We start from the raw sequence: 16,665 nt of genomic DNA on the forward strand, positions 1-16,665 counted from the left end.
AGAGAGGATTGTGACTCGCGTCTCCTCGATTCATGCCTAAAATTTAAGACCACAGCAAACAAAATGTAAGACTTCTTGTAATTTATTTAAGACGTTATGGTCTTACATTTTAGAAAGAAAATGTAAATAACACAAGGGTGTTGCCTTTTCGATTCCAGCTGTGTTGAATATAAAATTCCATTCAAGAGTGGTGTAGTTGTGATGATGAGAGATAAACTGGTATATGATGGTGATGTCACAATGGCAGGTGTGTGCTGACCTGAGGGACTCGGAGCGGTTGAACTGCCGGCAGTCCGGTGAGGAGAGGTATCGATCGATATCCTGCAGGAGCAGATCTTTGACATCACTGAACACACCGCTCTGATTCCTGCGCACACACACAACAGACGGTCACAAACACTGATGATGTTCATAGGTGTATGAGTGCGAGTGTGTGTGTGTGTGCAGTCTATCGCACCTGAACTGATAGGACAGTGCAGACTCTTTCTCCAGGTCTCCTCTCCTCCATCGGTCCTCTCGATTGATCCTCTCCTCTGTGGTTTTCACATTCACAGGTTTGTCGCTCATCTCTTGTGTGTTCTCAAACTCCAGCAGATGGCGTCCTGTGAGCGGAACGGCTGCTTCCTCTAACCCAGAGTCCAGTGTCCTGTCTTTAAGACTGCACATAAAAAATATATTGTTAACTTTTTATAACTTTCATGAATAAACATAAACATTAGGCATTATTACATTACATTTACATTTATGCATTTGGCAGATGCTTTTATCCAAAGCGACTTACAGAGCCCTTATTACAGGGACAATCCCCCAGAGCAACCTGGAGTTAAGTGCTTTACTCAAGGACACAATGGTGGTGGCTGTGGGGATCAAACCAGCAACCTTCTGATTAACAGTTTAGTGCTTTAGCCCACTATGCCACCACCAATCCTTTACACCATGGTCTGTTCAAATACTCGATTCTGATTGGTTGGAATGAGTGCATTAAAACGGTTTAATGCACAGGTAGTTCCAGTCAGTTTTAAATCACCATTCTATATTAATACATCTTCTCTGCTGTCCTCCGTAATGAGACATTGAGAGAGTTTTATGCCTCTGTTCAAATGACATCTGGATGCAAATATAGTCTCAGAGCTGGGTTTAACGGTCACAACATCAGGTCATGCAGTGCGGTCTTCAACTCAACTGTGAAGTGTTACAGGAAACACGGAAAAGACAGCAGTGTTCATCAGCCCCGTGTTACTCACCTAAAGTGTTTGTGAGGAAAGTATGGTTTGATATTCAGCTATTTCCCATGGAGGGGAAGAGAAGGTAACCGGGACCCATTAAATGTCTTTCACTCTCCAGTAAGATGAGACAAGATGATTTATATTGAAATATGAAAAATATAAAACATTTCTGATCTGCTCAACATGTGCACTAGAGGGCTCTCCGCAACCACACATTACTGACTGAAGCTCTGAATGGAGACTGTTTCAGAACACGCAGCTTTTTTTATTTTTTTCTTAAGTAAGGCCACATTGTGATTTCATTCTTAATTAAATGAATCATGCAGCATTAAATGGACACCATATGGATGTTTCAGAGGTCAAAGTCTGCAGGTTTAGAGTGTTTTGGATGATCTTATTATGAACAGTAAAAGCTACTTTTATAACTCATTTCAGCAAAGCTGGTTTTTCCTCATTAATGTGAAAATGACAAAGAATAGGAATTAATTATTCCATGTTCTGGGGAGAGCCAACCCATCTAAATGATGTGGCTATTATTTCTGGAATGAGTATTTAAATTCATTTTACAGAGCGTGTGGTCTCCCAAAAACATAATTTATTATTTTTTACGTATTCATACAGCTTTCTATTTACATTTGGTCACTTCATGAGTTTTTACTGATCGGATAGCTATCCAATCATGAAAATACCAGGTGTAAATGCCCTCCGAAATGCATTCAAGATGGATTGCAATCGCTCGAACCACTTCAGGAGGTGCATTGCAGACGAAACTGGTAAAGTATAAATTAATTTGGCTGTTCAAGATGCATATGTAAACTTTACTCCACCCAAACAGCACTACATCAGCATAGGAAAAACACAAAATATAACAGCTGCTACAGAGTATTTAAAGATCAGACTTATCTATGTTTGGTGGAGACACATTGATGTGGCCAAGTGTACTGTAAATGGAATGAGCTTATTCAATTGGATAGCTATCCGAACAGTGAAAATGTCAAGTGTAAATAGGCCCTTAAATAAATGGGATATTATTGCACTAATTTGTCTCCGTGTCCTGATTTAGAATGGGCAGAACTCTAGATGTGACAATGTGTGTAGATAAAGTGAACTGTTATAGTTATTATTCCAGTCAAAACAAATCAGTGACATCTGCAACTAATCAATGCTGGCAAGTGACCATGATAGAAGCAGGATAATCCATGGTAGCTCAGTGGTAAAGACGCTGGCTACCACTCCTGGAGTTTGCTAGTTCAAATCCCAGGGCGTGATGAGTGACTCCAGCTGAGTCTCCGAAGCAACCAAAATGGCCCAGTTGCTAGGGAGGGTAGAGTCACATGGGGTAACCTCCTCGTGATCTCTATATAATGTGGTTCACTCTCAGTGGGGTGCGTGGTGAGTTGTGCGGGGATGCCACGGTGGATGGTGTGAAGCCTCCACAGTAACATGCTCAACAAGCCACATAAGATGCACAGATTGACGTCTCAGAAGAGATTCGCCCTCCGCCACCCGGATTGAGTCACTACGCATCACGAGGAATTAAGAGCACATTGGAAATTGATCATTCCAAATTGGGAGAAAAAAAAATAAACTCACAACTAGCCGTGGATTATTCCCTAAACTATACCACACTTAACAGAGATAGTTCCAACTGAAAATACATTCAAATAGTTATGTCATGAAAGTTTGATTTAATATATTTAAGTGTTCATGAACTGCTAATCTTTTAATTACTACTAATAATATTTTTTACTGGTAAAAAGTGTCAAGCAAAGGGAATTTTCTGTAAAATGAGACCAATATTTTGCAACTAGACCACTAAATGTGTAATGTGCTTTTACATTTAGGTGTGAAAAATTGCAAGCAGCAGCCCAAAAATACAGCACAGCTTAAAGGTGCTGTAAGCGATTTTAACATTCTGAAGCTTTTACATGACTGAGCCGTTGAATTAGACATGACCCCTCATTCCAAAACCCTGCCCTCCAAAGATAGTGGCACAATAGCGCCCTCAACTAACAACCATTATGAATCATAGTTTTAATGACCCTCTTCAAACACCACACTATGAGAATGAGCAAAATGATTGACAGGTTAAAAGCATCAATATCCACGGTTTACGGACACATTTTTTTGCATACTTTTAGTATTTAAAAAAAAAATGTAGTGCTTATAGCACCTTTAAGGGGTTAAATCTCACAAGTCTTAAGCACACAACACATTAACAGTTCTTGGTTCCTTTTGAGCTGGACGTGACAAAAGTAATTAACCATTTGGTGAACCGTTTCAACCGATTCAGCAAGTGAGTCATTCTATAGATTCAAATCAATAACTTATGAGTACAAGTCTTTATGATCTTTACGCATCGCTGAAGATTCAGTAGCACTGCAGGAAACACTGTGAGAATATTTTATAGCATCAACGCAAGAATGCGACATTCAAGAAGCGTTAATGAACAAGTTGAGCAAGTTGAGCAAAAACTGGTTCTTGCTTTCCAATCTTAGTCAGCAATGTTTGTCGATATTGGGTAATGTGCGTGTGCAGCTATGGTGTTTACCTGACGGGGCCAAAGGTAAAGGTGATGAAGAGAAACAAACCCATCACACAAACAGCTCTCTTATTGTTCCCCGATACACTCGCCTGCAACACACAATGTCACATACTCAGACACACACAGAAATCCTCCATAACAAGCCACTGCGTCTAGTGTTCTGTACACGAGTGTGAATTCAGGCAAACATTATAATGGAGAGTTTGTTTGTTGTGTGTGGCATATCTGTCTTAACCTCTTTGCCAGCGAGTCGCAGTCGCAGTGATTGATTCTCTTTGCGCAGTTGCTCGTTCTCCTGCTGCGCCTCTCGCAGCTGCGCCTCAAGATTCTGCAAGTACTCTTTCTTCTTCTTGCGGCTCTGACAGGCCGATTCTCGGTTCTTTATCATCCGCTGCTGCCTCTTCAGAACCTTCATCTGATCATTAAGACATCAAACATGATACAGTGATCAAATAATGCCCTCCATTATCAACTGAAGAGGTTTATTTTTTCTACACAATCTTCTCATAACAGTCTGTGCAGCCTGAATGCCAGTAAAGTAGGACGGCAGAATGTTTCTTTAAATATGACAACAAACAAACAAAAACTGTGAGTCGGGCAGAATCAAGTTGTTCTTTTTGTGGTTGTCATTACTACATCATACATAAGACAATGGCCACGTTCCCAGATGAAGTATTGAAGTATAGTCCAAGAATGTATAGATGCTACACACTTGCATACCTAAAGAACGTACTTAATTAATGATAAACAAGTTCTTCAAACAAAGTACATACTCTGAAAGTTTGCAAGTTTGGACACAGTACAGTACTTTGTAGTCAAGTCAATGTATTCTAGAGTGCAATGACATTATCTGAAAGCCCATTTCAAAGAAAACAGAAAACAATCCAGTCTGAGCTGGAATATAAGGAAGTTACTTTGAAGCTTTAGTATGTAATGTAACCAACAGCCAAAGATGTTGATCTACCGGATTCACTGGTATTCACTGAAAGTAAGAAACACACACTGAGATTGTCACTCACGTCAATATCAGTGCAGTTGTTGGCAGGCAGCGCAGCCGCTGGGATTATGGGTTTACTGGGGGGCGGGGCTGATGGGCTCGTGCAGTGAGGCATGCCGGGAGATAACGGCTCCATTTTAACAATAGCAGGTGCAGAACCCAGACACACTGACTGAGAGAGTACCACTGCAGGAAAGAGATGGAAAAACTCAATACTACACAATTGGCAAAAGTTTGACATACTGATTGTTGTTATAATACATGACACGTGGGCCACATTCACACAGCAGCAGAATACGGTTGTCAGTCCTGTTTTGGGTGCATTCATTCTGGTCGGTTATCCTCGAGAGTGACAACCGCATTCAATTACCAACTGACAACAGCACATTTTCATGTCTCACCACCGCATTCATGGCAATCCTGTGCTGTATGAACGGAACTGTACTGGACAATGAGTTGTTAGTTACGTCATGTAAAGTGAGAGCCAACCTGCACTCTACACGCATGTGTCTCATGTTTATGTGGGGTTTCGTTAACTCACAGAGACGGGAAAATTAGCTGTATGATCCGAAGATCCAACCAATGTCTTCCACCAGAGCTTCTCATGGGCACGAGCCACGGGACACAAAACGGGACTCATTTAATCAATGGCGATAAGACAGTTATGTCTGTCGTTAAGAGGTGTTATGGATGATGTCACCATCTTTTAGTCACTATCACTATGGTTACAGCTATTATATTTATTATTATTATTATTATTATTATTATTATTATTACAGAGATATATTTATCATAACGGCTTTTCGACCATCAATGTGAAAATGCTTCAGACGAACACTTTGAGTGCTTTCATGTATCGAGATTCTTGCATCCGTCCAGCGGTGTTTGAACGCAAGAACACGTCCTCATCTTGTGCTGTTTGCTGTGGGTAAGTGTGGTTTGTTTTCTGTAAAAGATAAATGTTGCCTATACAGCTGGAGTTGCGCTTACTACCCCCTGTTGAAAACAGGCGGCACTTCAAGCTTGAAATTTTCTGAGGGTAGAAATATTTCTTATTACGTTCATTTTTACGTGTTATTTTTTTATATAATTAACTCACAGTGAATGAACGCATTCAATCTGCAGCCATAATTCCAAATGACACATTTAAATGGAAAGGGATTCAAAAACATTTGTATTTTTATTTAAATGATGTGGAAGACCCGTCATGTCCATGGCAACAAAAAACCCTTATCAGTAAATAACTATTTCTTAAATAAGTATTTATAAAAAATTATTATATTTTTTCAAAAATTTTATATTGTGGCCACGAATTAAGAAATAGTTCCCACGACTTAATACAGGAGCACGTTTTATTAATTTGATCCCTCGTTTTTGTTAAATCACGGCCATGTTTTATTATTTCATTCCCTTGTTTTAATTAAATGTGACCAGTTTGTTCGTTCATTTATTACTCTTGCTCCCCACTTTGTGAAACGTTTCCCAAAAGCATCGTTCGTGAAACCGTCCGTAATTTAACGTACTTTGAACCGCTCTTAAGTTCATAAAGTGCAACTTAAAATGTATCTTTCTGGCTTCTTTCACAGTTTATCAAAGAGAATGGGACATTTAATATATTGTATTAATATATTTTGATAATTGTAAAGCCATTGTAAATTATTTCAGAAAAAAAAAAAGCTATGAAATCAATAGGCTATGACTCTGCAGTCTGCGCATGCAACATGATAGGTCTAAATTTAATACATGTAATACAGTATAATGATTTCCTTTCTCTTCCTCCTCCTCTTCTTCTTCCTCCAATGTCTGGTTCAAATCGGCTCGCCTATAGTCTTTTTACAACTCTAACCAGATGATTTATTCATATGTAGTTCAATACTGATGCCAGTCATTTTAATCCTGTTCTGGACGTATTTATTCAGTTTCCAGACTAAGTAAAACAAAAACTTTAATGCAGTTATTGTGTCACTTTCATTAATCTCTATAATTGAGCATCATTGCATCTTACTAAAGCCATCATTATTTCTTTAATTCCATTCTGTAATAGTTAATACATTTTGGCGTCTCAACAAGGTTACAAACAACTTCCATTTGTGTCTGTATTTCCACATTATTTTCATGTTGCGAAGACAAACTTCTGGACATATATTGGCCAAAGATTCATCACCTTTGGACGGAACTGCTCCCATAACAAAGAATTTAAGTTGTACTTTATAGCGAGCGATCTACGTGCTGTTTGAGAAACAGGGTTACTCCATAAAATAACGTGTGATGTTAGTTAAGATGATCGTAAAAGCTTAAGTTGCAAAGCTATTGGGAAACCCAGCCATCGCTCATTATTGTACAATGGAATTATGCCTATGACGATGGATACATAAAATTGCAGTGAGCGGACTAAGTGGAGGGTCAGTTCCACACCAAGGAGGACACAGCAAGCTCTTTCTCCTTTTCTTTTGGAATGTAGTGTTTGGAAGTTTGGAACTAGAGGTTGTGTTAATTGGAAATGTAATTTATTATTTATTTATTTTTAAACATTGATGGATTATTTCAAAATGTTGTCTGTAAAATTGGCAGATTAAAAAAAAAAAAAAAAAAAAAGAAAAAAAAGAAAAAGAGAAATAAAACCATTTAGGAGGCCAGAAATAGAACTAATGCATCAGTTTTCATTTGAACCAACTTTATATGTCTTCACTCTCTCTGCCCATGCACGAGAGTGCGAGAAAAAGGCACCTTTTTTAATACAAATATAACTAATGATGGTGAAAATCAATATAATGATTATTTGTAATGTACCTCTGACTGGAAAGTGCATTCTGTACCATGCGCCGGCATTTTGCATAACTGCAATACAAACGACACTCAAAAATGTCTGCCGGTATATCACTCACTCCTGGAACAGAATGAGCGTTCCAATTATAGGTTGTGCAACAAATAAACATCATCCATCACTTGGACAATTTGCAACTCTAAATAGCAAAATTTTCCATTATTAGTTACGCCATTTCTGCATTAAAAAGTCAGACAGGAAAAAAAATATAAATTGGAGCAGCATCTAGTTCTTGTGATATAAAGGAAGCAATGGAAGTGTATGTTATGGGTAGAGATGGGTGTACTCTCACCAGGTGTCGTGTTTGGGTCAATGGCAGGGACAGGTACCGGGACACTCTGCAGGATGAGGGCTTTAGCTGGACTTGAGCTTTGAGTCACAGGCATTGCAGCCACACACACGGGTTTGGGCTGTATCAGAGGTTTACTGCTCAGAATGCTGTTGGCTTTTAACGTCGCCGCTGAAGACAGAACGAGAGAGAGAGTGAATATCAGCTAAGGGTAAAACCCAAAAAATATAGCCTCTCCTTTCAAACAAGAACATGGAACAACATGTCCAAAGTACTTCTGTTGTGTTCCACATATCCAGATGTTCAAGAAGCATAATTTTAGTTTTTAGTTTCGTGGCGACTATGTAAAGTGTCAACCTATAGAGATTATGCAATATTGTGTGAGGTGTATATCGTGATATGTAAATATCCATGTGCGCATCATGGGTTTTTATGGCATTATGGGAGTTTTTAATGGGGTGGCTTTTGATCAGGTGGTAGAGCGGGTTGGCCACTAATCGCAGGGTTGGTGGTTTGATTACCGGCCCACACGACTCCACATGCCGAAGTGTCCTTGGGCGAGACACTGAACCCAAGTTGCTCCCAATGGCCGGCTAGCGCCTTGCATGGCATCTCTGTCATCATTGGTGTATGAATGTGTGTGTGAATGATACGTAGTGTAAAGCGCTTTGAATACCGCTAAGGTTAAAAAGGTGCTATATAAGTGCAGACAATTTACCATTATATTTTTTTTGACGGCTGCACACGGAACTTCAATAACATTCATCTTGTGTTCGCAGTTTCATAAGAGCTTAATATGCTTTTCATCAGACGCATCTGTGTTTCATGTGTGCGTCGCATGCGCTATCTCCGGCGCATGCAAGTGTGCGTGAGTCCAGCAGGATTCCTGATATTTACAGGCGAGCGCAGAGCGGGATCACTCATGCTACTCAATCATTTTTGAACCAGGAAAAACCCTGAGATGACTCTTTAACAAGTCAAGAATATGAAGGAGCTTGTTATTACTGAAAAACAGGTGCAAAGCCAACACTGAGCAGAACAAGTGTATTCTGCAAACTGTGTTGCACCACTTGTATTACAAGCAATTTGTTTAACCTCCTCCAATTAAACTATGAAAGCTAAGAGATGCGCATTAAAATGAGCTACAGTATACAGGTTTTCCTTTGATTTACCATCTTTGTGTTCAGTTTCAGATGACTTATTACAGCTCAAGTTCTCCAGCACAGAGTAGTTTTCTCTTTTTCTTGTCAATATTGTTGGTTAATAATTCCTTAATGAATAATTTCGTATGTAGATGTAAAGTCAATTTAAATGATTTTTACCCCAATGTTAGTATATAAAACAATAAAATTGATCGTCGACCACATAAGCTCCAGAAGAGCTTGCGTTGGTTTCATTAGGGACCCAAAACATAATACATTTGGTCTGGATATGATGACGCTTCTCTAATCTGGCCCACAAAAGCCGTTTTACAAGAAGAATGTCTGTATGAGGAGGGCTCTACACAAACAGTAACACACAGTCAGTGTCATGTTACACAGGTAGCAACAGTCTTTTTTCACTGGAAGGAGTCATCTGTCCTCTCTTCACACTTTAAACCTCAGTAGAAATGCATCTGTGTGTCAATAGAGTGTGTCTAAACCATGAAGTGTTACTGTGCGTGTGTGTGCACGCGTACCTGTGGTTTGTGTGTCGAGGCCGTTGAGTGTGTGAGTCTGTAAGGGGACAGGAAGTGGAGGCTGATGCTGTGGAGTGGTGTTTGCTACGGTCACCTCCATGCCGCCCAGTGGTGGCAGCAGCACATCTCCATACATGTACGGAGGAGTGGGTGGGTTCTCGCCTTTCACCGTCACCTGAGAGACAAAAGACACATTGCATTTGTCGTGTAAACGCTAGTTTAAACGTCAAGTAATTTGTATCCGATGCCCACTTGTGATCAGATCAGCAAGTGCAAACAGAGCCGTAGTGGCTGAATGTGAGAAGAGTGTGAAGATCTCATCGAGAGATAAGGGTGGGGGAGGGTGTCTTAATATTTGCTCAGCTGCGAGTGGAGACAACATGAGTACACACTGAGGAAATTGTGTCAATAATGTGTCAAGACGAATTCAAACTGACACGTTCTGTGGAATATAAACCTGAATGTTCAGGTTTATCAGAACCTCCTAAAATACTAACAGACACGTTTATACAACAACCCAAACCATCCCAGTAATCAAACAGATAGAAATGCAAAGCAGTGCGTTCAACATTTTCATTCATTCACGTAGCAGATCCTCTTATCCAAAGCGACTTAAAAACGACCAATACTGCGACATCGTGAACACAGCCCAGGCTGCTGGGATTTGTTGGTGTTTTACTCAGTGGCGGCTTGTCAATAGAGGGCGCTGGGGCGCCGCCCCCATCAAAATTCCAGAAATATACATGAATACAAAAATGATATAAAAATGAAATAAAATAATAAAATAAAATAGTTTACTCGTACGATGTGCAGGCTGGTAGTAAGAGCCTCAGCATTTAATAAAAAACTGTCTTTAATCGGTTAACTATTTTCAATATGTTTCATGCGGTTTCATGGACGAGGGACGCCGGACAAATGGATGTCTATCCTCAGTCCTTAAATTTTCGGGCAGCATGTGACCTGAAGCTGGTGTCTAATTGGTTTCTTAAAGATTCTCCTCCGGGCGCAGGTCACTGCGTCCCTGGCAAATCAGAATTGGATACATGTTATTTTATCCAATCTGATTGGTTCTCGTCACCGGTCATTCAACTTTACGCTCTTGGCCACTACTGCGAGTGTGCAGGCGACTCCGCCAAAACCTTGCTAGGCAGATCACTTTCGCAGAGATAAAGGCAGCAGTTAAACCAAACTCTGTCATTGATTCACAAAAAAATCTTTCACAAGGCGTTCGCTGAAAAAAAGACAAGAAAAAGGAAACTCTCTCCACACCATTGGTGAGGAAAGCAGTGGTTCTCGGCCATTAAAGAGGCGCCGGGCGCTCAATTCAGAAGAGCGTGAAAGGATTGCAGCTGAGTTGAGTTTGTTATAGAAATTAGTCTAAATACCATTTTACATTGTTGTGCTGCAGAGATGTCCTTCCCATATATCATATTCTACAGACTCAAGAATTTTTTTTTTTGTTCGGTATAAATCCTTACAAAAATCATAATTTTAATATTATACAACAGCATCCCAAAAATAATAAATTGGCAACATAAAAATAAATTATCAAATGAAATATGAAGCCACCAAAAACTACTGTCTTGTATGGGACACAAACTCAAATGGCTCTATTTTTATTTTGAAAGTCATTGCAACTGTGACAACTAGTGGCCTACTCCAGGTTATTACCTTACATTTACATATATATATATATATATATTTAATTAACTCTATAGGTCTGTGACACCATCCTGGGACACACTAGGGAGCATTTCTCCTTCACAGACCACCTTGTCTGTGCCACCTTGTTGCAGGGGGACAGGTTTGGATACCTTTCCTGAAGATGCATTGAGCAGCACAATGAAAGCGTACCCGATGCTCAGTGGAAGCAAGCTGAAGACAGAGCTCAGTATCATCTACAGCAAGGAAGAATTCAAAGCCTGCCATGGTGCTGTGGACCTATTCCAGCTGTTTATGGAGAATAATCTCGAAGAAGTCTTTTCCGAAACTGTGACTCTCCTAAAAGTTCTCATTACCACACCCATGACCACGGCTGAAGCTGAGAGGTGCTTCTCAACCTCGAAAAGAATAAAAACTTTTCTCAGAAACATCATGACCCAGGAGAGGCTGAATGCACTGGCATTGCTCTCCATGGAAAAGAGATTTGTTACTGAGATGACTGACTTTAATCAGAGAGTCATTGAGAAATTTGCTGGCCAGAAAGAAAGGAGAGCAAAATTTATGTTCAAGTAGTCAACATGCTTTCTGGTACTGCTTTGTATTTATTTTCGCCCCCAAAACCAGATCCCCCCCCCCCCCCCCAAAACCAGCCGCCACTGGTTTTACTGCTTGAGTTTCAGTGACAGACGTGAGTGGTGCGGTGTCACTGCTGAGGAGAAGACAAGCATCTGCTCGTACCTGATGTTCAGGTAACGACGGTATGGAGCAGTCAGATGTCAGAGATGATGCTGGTGATGGAGGTTCTGTCTTCACCTGGAAAACTACAACAACCACACACACACACACACACACACACAAAAGAGGGTAATTCCATGTAAACTCAACCAGAGGTCCCCAGCTCAAAATGTTTTTGATTTGGCTTCCGCGGATGGAAACACCTTGTTGATGAGAGAGGTCAACAGAGAATGGTCAGACTGGTTTGAACTAATAAAGTCTACAGTAACTCAGATAACAGCTCTGTACAATTGTGATGAGAAGAATATCATCTCTGAATGCTGTTCTGAGATGTGGGTTGGTGCTGTTTTGGCAGCATGAGGGGGACCTACACAATATTAGGCAGGTGGTTTTTATGTTGTGGCTGATCCTTGTAAATGCTGATGAAAGCAAAAATATTAAACAACATGGATCAATATTTACTGAGGGCAATTTCACGCCTGGCATGTTTGTAGCATTTGTTTTGGAACATCCTCCTTCGTTCATGGCAATTTCACTCGTATCCGCACCAAAACAATTTGGAATGGTTCACTTGTGGTGAGAATGCAGTTCAACTCAACGAGCCAACAAACCAAACAATATCCCTATAAAAACCATGAACATTCCAGATGGATATGGGTCAGTCCAATAATTGTAAAGTTGGTTGCATGACTATTTTTAATTTTCCTAATTTGTTTTGAGTGATTACCTCTATGTATTGGTATTGCAAAACCACAAAGTTTTTATTTTATTTTACTTGTTTTAACCACGACGGCCATCTTTGTGTCATGGCACACAACAAATTAGGATCATACAGCTGTTTACAGAAGCCTCAATATCTCAGCTCATGATGGTCCTAGCTCCTTGGATCTCTAGAGCACGTTACAAGGTACATGTACATACATATATTATATATATAAACATTTAGCATATTCTTGTTCTTTACACATTAAACTTAAATCCTAATGTAATGCTCAAGATTGCAGAAAAACAGAAATAGATAATTCATCCCTAGGGGCTGACAGAGCAGATCACTGTCGTTCTCCCTAGGGATGAATTATCTGTACATGTACTGCTTAAAATTGGCCACATTCACTTCCATTGTAAGTTACTCACTCTAACTCTTTTTTTTCTAAAGAAAAGGTGGTAATCAACAATGCCACAAATGCTGTCGATTGAGCTTAACTTGTATTGAACCTGGAATATTCCTTTAAGACCTTACATGGTTAAATCCCACAGATATAGGGCTGTCAATTTGGCTCCATCCTCCAATTATCAATGGTTGAAAACCAAATGTGTGTCACATGGTACAAAGTTACGTTTTCTTGTCCAAAACAAAATATGTCTAAAGTACAAATAATGCTGAAACTAGAAATGCACCTTTATTTTTTAACATAACTTTTCTGAAAATTGGTTGATTTGACACTGAACAACATAACTAATATACACCCGGTTTACACATTTATACTTTTAATTTGCTCGGATGCCTCAAAATCATTGTATCACTTTAAACCAAAATACCACAGCTACTAGAACACCACATTTTGGTAAAAACATCGTTACCATGGAAATGTTTGTAAAGGAATAATAAAACAAAATCACATCCAACATGCTAACATTTTTAACACGTAGGTTTTGTTTTAAATGTATCAATATACACATAAATGTGACTTACACATGTCCACTGGTAGAGGCTGTGTTATTGTCATTTCACCTTTTGTCACTGGTATTTCATCTGTAAATGTACATGAGACAAAACGCAATAGTAAAGCAGATAGAGGGATATAGAGGAAATGGAGATACAGTTAACAGCTCTACATAGAGTAGTGGTAACTGATTCCATAAACAGCTCAGCTCTGAGTGCAGCTATTTAATCATTAAACATGAATGTTTGCAGGCCAGAGTCCCCCGCAACCAATAAACTGCCCTGCGCAACCTATACAAGGCATTATGGACATCTGTCACAACTTACAACATCAACTAGTGCCGTTTACCATGTTCAACTATCTTTATGAGATTAGTAACTGATGTACATGTACTGGTTGTGCTGTAATGTGAATATAGCAATGGCTAAATGGCGTTGTTTGGCACAGCGTGAAGTGGAGAGAATTTATTTAAAATATACTATGATTTATTTGAGAAAACTCATGAAGTATCATCATTCAGCAAGAACCTAGATTTTCTGATAGTAATGTGGTTGACAGTTGGTCTCTATGGGTGCTGTGCTGTTAGATACATAGAAGCTGGTGAACTGGTCATGTTATAGCTGTTAATATGTCATGTATTTTAGCATAACTGTATGTGAATATATTAATTTCTGAACATTAAATTATAGTTTCAAACCTGTGAAGTTGTTGTCTAGGTTCTTCCATGGTGATGTGGGGTTATCGGGGTCAAGGGTGAGAACAAGATCACTGTCCAACTGAGAGAGAGAGAGAGAGAGAGAGAGAGAGAGAGAGAGAGAGAGAGAGAGAGTTGTTAGAGGTCACAGCTGTACCTCTGTTTCTTCCACCATCACTGAAAACTGTTCCTACATCTGTACATGTTTTATGTACTCTTTCAGCTCAGACAGTATGTTTACATGCACTTAAAAAATTATATTTCAGTCAGACTAAAGCAGTAATTTGTCTTTAATGTGTCATGTAAACTCAAGTCCAACTGAAATCATACAAGTCTGATTTTTGCATAGTCCGACAAACAGACTCAGGACAGACTGTGATAGCAGCTTGGCTTCATCCAGCATGTATATACACATTGATGGGATAACAACTGGACTTGGCGCTGTGTGCATACTTGCTCTGAAAGGTGAGGGTTGCCATTTTCAATCGTCCCACATAATATGTAATCGTCACGTTTTTAAGAGAGCAGAATTGCACTTTGTATTAATTGGCAGATTTGCATTCTTCACACATATTGCCACATACTGGACAGAGAAGAGAATTCTTAGTAAAAAAGGAGTGTTCTTCTGCAGATGAAAGAAAGTCATTCACATCTGGTATGGCATCAGGGTGAGTAAATGATGAGAGAATTTTCATTTTTGGGAGAACGATTCCTTTTAGCCACATTCATTCATTCATCATTTTTGACCTTATAGGCTTATAAGACATTTGGAATGTGTTGTTATGGTGCGTTCATATACAACGCGTAGCGAGCGGTTAGCGCGGCACGATTACATACAAAGTCAACGCAAATATGCGGATAAACGCGAATTTGCGCCGGGTGCCGTGAATGAAGCGACTCGAACACGTTTAAATCGCTTCGTTCGTTATACGTGCGAGTTTACATTTTTCAACTTGAGCGAGAAATTCACATGATGTGTTGTTGCGAAAGCCTATCAACTTTGAGATTGATGAAATATGATGAAAAATGGATGAAATAATAGTTGTAGCGGTGTGTGGGCACCCAGAATTGTATGACACGACGTCATGCATGTACAGTGATCGGACGAAAAAAGACATCGGTTGGAGGAAAGTGAGCGAGGAAGTTAGACTACCTGGTAAGTTCTGAAAATATGCGCGTCTACTTGATTCCAGCTATTGATTTTACTTTACAATGAACAGAGTCATAGAAGCCCCTCCTCCCATCCTTTTCTGGAAGAGAACGGGGAATACTCGAACGTTCGCATTACTCGTACAAGCATGAGTTTAAACACAAATTTATAATCCGGCGGTCAAACTCGCGCGAGCAATGAGAGGTGAAAACTTTCTTTGCGTTGTATGTGAACTCACCAATAATCAAGTCAATTAATCATATAACTTAAAATGCCTCATATTTGGCTAGAAGGAAGTTTGCCACCCACATATTTAACCTGCCATTACACATTGTGTCATGAACTCTTGGACAGACAGATGAAGACTAAAGCTTGACTTGTCAAAAACACACAGTAGCTCGATTTTAACTGCACATGTAAACATACTGATTGTCTGTGCGCATTGCCGTTTCCTGTGTGTGTTTGTGTGGTGTGAACGAACCAATGTGTCATATTTAATTTCTCCAGTGAAATGAGTGCCTTCCCCCTCCTCCATATCCTCACACTGATAAAGACAGGCATCTGAAACAGATAAACAGAAACATGTATTATAAATACAATAAATATTAATGGTCGACCGATATATCGCAGAGGCCGATACATCCGCCGATATTCAGACTTTTGGCTGTTTTTTTTCTTGAGGATGGTGAAAATCGCATGCTTGCATGTGAAGCGACTGAGAAATGTAAACGACCAGTCATGGTTCATATTGTCGTTACGTGCATCATGTTACTACAATAATAGACCGGTGTGCAACACAGTGTCATTTAAACAGTCTGCATATCAGAGCCGAGTCGGACGCAGACGCGTTTGAGCTCATAATGTTAAAGTGCTCGTCTGTTTCATTCTTCCTCTCTCTCTGCTCATCAGTTCCTCTAACTATTAACTGTTTTGTCTAATGATAAAAAGGCAAATATCAATTAAGCTAATAACATGTATACCTACTGCATAGACATCTGCTAATATGCACATATCTCGTTTAAAGAGATATAATAAACTAACCTCACAAAACTTGGGCAGATCCAGCATCCTGTGGAGCGCTAATAAATCTTCCTCTAAAGCACATATTCTATCAGCCTCTCCACAGCAGTTCCCTGTCACTTTTAATGTTCTTTTGTAATGATTAAAGGCAAATATCAATAAAACTTATATTCTGTTTGCA

The 16,665-nt window shown here is 39.6% G+C and overlaps 1 protein-coding gene across 1 annotated transcript in view; it reads right to left on the bottom strand.

The window, feature by feature from the left end:
* Positions 1-16,665, bottom strand: part of atf6b (activating transcription factor 6 beta) — a 36,470-nt gene that overhangs the window by 9,139 nt on the left and 10,666 nt on the right. The window contains exons 2-12 of the mRNA XM_052135532.1: positions 15,946-16,025; positions 14,318-14,396; positions 13,650-13,709; positions 11,960-12,042; positions 9,560-9,734; positions 7,885-8,052; positions 4,791-4,954; positions 4,007-4,186; positions 3,778-3,860; positions 458-658; positions 260-367 (exon numbers count right to left, since the gene is read on the bottom strand). Of these exons, the coding sequence (XP_051991492.1) occupies positions 260-367; positions 458-658; positions 3,778-3,860; positions 4,007-4,186; positions 4,791-4,954; positions 7,885-8,052; positions 9,560-9,734; positions 11,960-12,042; positions 13,650-13,709; positions 14,318-14,396; positions 15,946-16,025 (1,381 nt within the window). The remainder of the gene's footprint in view (positions 1-259; positions 368-457; positions 659-3,777; positions 3,861-4,006; positions 4,187-4,790; positions 4,955-7,884; positions 8,053-9,559; positions 9,735-11,959; positions 12,043-13,649; positions 13,710-14,317; positions 14,397-15,945; positions 16,026-16,665) is intronic.

Source organism: Xyrauchen texanus, chromosome 10, assembly GCF_025860055.1.
Source record: "Xyrauchen texanus isolate HMW12.3.18 chromosome 10, RBS_HiC_50CHRs, whole genome shotgun sequence".
In the NCBI taxonomy this organism is placed as follows: Eukaryota; Metazoa; Chordata; class Actinopteri; order Cypriniformes; family Catostomidae; genus Xyrauchen; species Xyrauchen texanus.